Raw genomic sequence first — 5005 nt, 5'->3', positions numbered from 1 at the left:
TCCTGATTTCAATCCCTCCTTCCAAAAAAGAATTTTCTCTGTACTATAAAGTCATGCCGGGTAATAAACTAGGAGTAAAATTGTAAAACTAGCCACTTAGATTTTTCCTGATTTCCCTTCAGGTGTGCTCTCCTGGCTCCTAGCATCACATAGGATACAGAGAAAATGAAGGGCCAGGAGACTCTGGAAGGCTGATCAGGTGGAGAGAAGTGAAACATTCTGACCCTTTCTCCCCAACACCTGTCCTTTGCCCAAAGAGGACACTACCTGCCTGGGGCTAGGAGTCTTTTCCTTCTCTGAGATGAAAAGATAAGAAAATGGACTCTTCCAATATTGGGTCACTTCCTCCCAGGAGAACAGCCTATTTTAGCTCTATGTAAAAAGGCTCTTGCCAGTTCCCAGAATTATGCATAGAACAGAAGCTTAATTGCCAGACATGGACTCTTCCTCTGTCCATCTTGGCCTGTAGGCTTCTGATTTCTTCTGTCAATATTTTAATCACTTCCAGAGTAAAACAAATCATGCTTTCTCTTTGTTTATTTGTGTCACAACTACTCTTACATCACTGTAATAACTACCGGCTTTTATTTCCAAAAATATTAACCAGGAGGAACTAAAACTTCTCTTGGAGGTTTCTGGAAAACCTAGAACTTTCATTCAACCATTGCTTTCAGTTGGTGAATGCATACAATTTCAGAGAAAGTTTACAGCTGGAAACCCTAATAGAACACACACACACAAAAAAAGATGTCTACACAGGCAGGATTATGAGAAATGAAAGAAGACATCACAGTCATTTTGTTTGTTTGTTTGTTTGTTTGTTTGATTCTGGTTTGTTTGTTTGTTTGTTTTGGTACCAGAGATTGAACCCAGGGCTACTTAAACACTGAGTCACATCCAGGATCTTTTTACTTTTTGATTTTGAGGCAGTGTTTCCCTAGGTTGGTTAAGGCCTAGCTAAGTCGCTGACGCCAGCTTCTAACATGCCATCCTCCTGTCTATCCTGGAGAGCATCTGGGACTACAGGCACACACCACCACTCCAGGCACAAAGGAGATATCTGAACCAGAGTTCGAGGAAACTATTGTGGTTTGGGAGTGACATGACAGGATCCATGGAAGTATGGAGCAAGGAGGAGTGTCACAGCAATCACAAATGAAGTGTTTTAAACACATGTATATATACATGTATATTATGCTAATATTTTCAATTATATATTACATACATATGTGCATGTGCGTGCACACACACACAGGCACACACAAGAATGAAAACCTGTGATCTGCAGCATGCATGGAACTGGAGATCATCAGGTAAAGTGAAATGAGCTGGACAGGAAGACAAGTGCCACAGAATCTCACTCATGTGTAAAATAGGGAGAAGCTTATCTTATAGGAGCTGAGAGTGGAATGGCGCTTACCAGAGGCCACAGAGAGCAGAAGGTGGAAAGATGGGAAAGGCTGATCAATGGTTCCCCAGTACAGGTGGAAAGGGGCAAGGAGCTGGTTGACCATTGCAGGATGTGTTGACTGTTCAGAGCTCGAACCTCCTGTGCATTTGAAAAAGCTGGAGGGAGGGATCTTGAGATGTTCACAACAGAGACAGGATAAATGTTCAAGGAGATGAGCATGTTGAACTTGATTTAAACTTTACACCAAACATAATACGGTACCCCACTAATATGCACCACCTCCAAGCCCCATATATGTCAGCTGTTTTGTGTATTGAAAGCATCACTGCAGAGGAAAATAGTTGGAATTGGCATAATTAGTGAGAAATGAAGAATATTTAAGTGGGAACCCCATGGGAGTTGGAGGAGAGATGAGAAAGAGACATCCTGTTATCTTTCCCTTCATATGGGGTGAGATTTTATAATATCCAGATTTTGTTGATTTTTTAAAATCTCAACTTGTCGGAAAGTATCACAAATAAGTTGATAGGGAAATGCAAATATAATAATGTGCATGAAACGAGCACAACATAGAAATCAGCATTTAGAACTGAAATTTCAATTTTGCTGCTTAACACAAAAATGGGAGAGAATGAAAAGAAATATTTACCTAACCTCCCATTCTCCTGCAAGATTGAAAGAATTTAAAAAATTGAAGAAGGAATTAATGAAGAACAAAAAAATCAATTGATTAAATATAAAGAAATGATTGGTTTTATTAATCATATTGTAAAGGTATATATAGTATTATATAGATTAAATAAATAAAATTTCATAAATAGTTAAATAAATAACATTTAAATATATAAATAGATAACATCTGCAAGGATGTAAGGGTCTAGTGCCTATAGATTTGACAAATTGGTTGAATTCTTCTCTGAATTACTGCAACAAATAACAGTCTTTGAAATGGCAGAACTTGTGGGAGTGTGGTAGGGTGTGTTCATCAGTGAGAAGCATTTTCCTGCTGGACCAGGTCTCATTCCATGCTCCTTAGTCTTCCATACAAGTTGGCTGATGAAGAGAAGGATTTCATGATTTCTGCTCTGACCACCTCCCAGGCACAAGGCAGGTATTTCTTCTCCTTCAGGTAGACAGTGATCCTGAGGAAGTATTTCCTCACTGCCCTCAGGGGAGCCTCTTCCACCCCCATCTGCTTGGACCCACAGGCTTTCAGGTCATCCAGATGCTGATGGAGGCCACTGAGGAAGGTGTCCAGGAGGGTCTTGTCCCAAGCAGCAAAGGCCTCCTGGGTGCTGAAGAGGTTGAAGATCTGCTGGGTCATCTCATGGAGGATAGCAACAGCTTGAGACTTCTGGACCTGCTTACCCTCCAACTGCTGCTGGGGGAAGGCAAAGTCCTTTCTGTAGTTCAGGCAGGAGAAAGTGGGAATTCTCCTCATTTTTTCCAGGAGTGTCAGGGACCCCCCCTCATTTTTCTCAGGAGTTTCAAGACCCAGGTTGTGTATCTGAGGCAGGTCACAGCCCAGAGAGCAGGTGTTCTTGCAGCTGAGCACCACCAGGGCCAGCAGGAAAGCCAAGGGCAAGGCCATTGGGGATCTTGCAGATGCTGCTGGGCTGATTGAGATGCGTGATCTTGCACCTTTGCCTCTAGGTTCTCTGAAGCCCTTGACTTGTTCCTATGTCTTAAATAGGAACCAATATGATTTCCGTTTTCTGAATGTCATCCCCAGAACTTTCTACTTCTGTTTTTCCTTTCCATTATGCTTTTGCAACACGTGTTTAGAAGAGTGTTTCCAATCCTTTTTTCATTATTGGTTACCCATCCACTGCTCTCAGACCACATTTTAATATTATATTCTGAACTGAAATTTCTATTAATTTCTTAATTTTTGGTATGGGGAGTTACTGGGGATATAACCCAAAGGAGCTTTACCACTTAGCCACACCCCTAGATCTTTTATTTAATTTTGATAGAAGGTCTCATTAGGTTACTTAGAGCCTCATTTATTTCCTGAGGCTGACCTGGAACTTGTGATCCTTCTATCTCAGCATCCAGAGTCACTGGAATTAAAGGTGTGCACAACCACACTCAGCCTTTCCTGTAGTTCAGGCAGGAGAAAATGGGAATTCTAATAAATTTTAATTTTAATAACAGATATACTACTTACGTATTTATATACCCACTGGATATAACTAGTTTTTAAGTTAAGTTTAAATGTTGAATTTAAACTTTATATTCAATACAGAGTTTCAAATGTCTTTTAAAAATTCAGCTAAAAGTTAAGCTGAAAACCTCTTGACATTGAACTTAATTTTCCAAATAAATTTACTCAGTGACTTTAATAAAACTAACTTACTTACAGAAATTGTATGTATCAAGTTCATGTGCAAATAAACATTTTATAAAAATATAATAATAGCAACATAATGAAATACTTAAAAATCAGTTAAGTGCTACCAGCTATAAAAATTGTTTTCTTAACATTTATTTCTGATGTACTTTGCTTTACCTTCAATGAGAAAATTATTGAATTTGCACTTTGCTAAATATAATTTAGACAATTTTTATTGCTTACTCTTCAGTTCACTACATAATTATTTATTTGTTGATTAACATTAATTGAATTAACTAATGTTATAAAACTTTGTATTTAATTCTCAAAGCCCACCACACATTGGTAAGAATTGAGTTTCAAACATAAAAAGCATATATATGGAAGACAATGACAGCCCATCCCTACAGGAAGGCCACCTGTCAAGATGTAACCTGGAGATCAAGTCATCCAGGAATGTCCTCCAAGCCCAGTCTTCTATTTGCCACAGGACTGGAGCACTAATCTTGCACACACTTTTCTTATATCCATGATCTCAGCATGCATGCTTTTCATATCAAATAAAGGAAAGCCTAGTGACTTCTTTCCCCAGTGCTGGGGATCAAATCCAGAGCTCTACTGAGGCTAGGAAAGTACTCTACCAGATAGCAACATCTCCAGTCTAGAAAACCCAATGATAAAGATACTAAGATATAAGCTTTTTCAAATAGGGCAGAGCTTTGTGCACCACAAACCTTTATAATAACTAAGATTTATTCATACCTTAAAGAAGTAATTTTAACACTTTTGCGACCAATATCATGACAATGAGAAAACAAATTTGAGAAAAAGTCATCGATTTTATTTATTTTTTCATTTAATTACCAATTTTTTCAAGAATTTGCAGAGGTCCAATCCTAATAGAGTCTTATAAAACTGAAGGAAATCAATTTTTTCTAAATGCCAATACTGGAATCTAAAGATATAGTGGTCAATGGCCTTTGTAATTGTTCTATATAGCACACAAGGCACAAGGTATTTTTCTGTCATGCAAGGCACAAGGTATTTTTCTTTCTCATTTTCTTTTAACAGAAAACCAAAGTTCTCATGTTTTATATCCCATTGATTGGGAACAGAAAATGAATATAAATGTATGTCTGAATGTGATAAAAATATAAGGAATGCTATACCCCACTGGGGTGAAAAATACCAAAAATAACAACTACATTCATCTTAGCAGAGATAAAAATTATGGGATGGGATAGAGGAGAGGTGAGATA

The 5005-nt window shown here is 38.1% G+C and overlaps 1 protein-coding gene across 1 annotated transcript; it reads right to left on the bottom strand.

The window, feature by feature from the left end:
• Positions 1–2429: 2429 nt before the first annotated feature.
• On the bottom strand, positions 2430–3002 carry LOC143390901 (interferon alpha-2-like). The gene has a single exon (XM_076843386.2). The coding sequence runs from the start codon at positions 3000–3002 to the stop codon at positions 2430–2432; it is 573 nt and encodes a 190-aa protein (XP_076699501.2).
• Between the last annotated feature and the right edge of the window lie 2003 nt (positions 3003–5005).

This window comes from Callospermophilus lateralis, chromosome 2 (genome assembly GCF_048772815.1).
Source record: "Callospermophilus lateralis isolate mCalLat2 chromosome 2, mCalLat2.hap1, whole genome shotgun sequence".
NCBI classification, from domain to species: domain Eukaryota; kingdom Metazoa; phylum Chordata; class Mammalia; order Rodentia; family Sciuridae; genus Callospermophilus; species Callospermophilus lateralis.
Note: the sequence above shows the minus strand (reverse complement) of the source record. Positions and strands in the feature narration are given on the sequence as shown.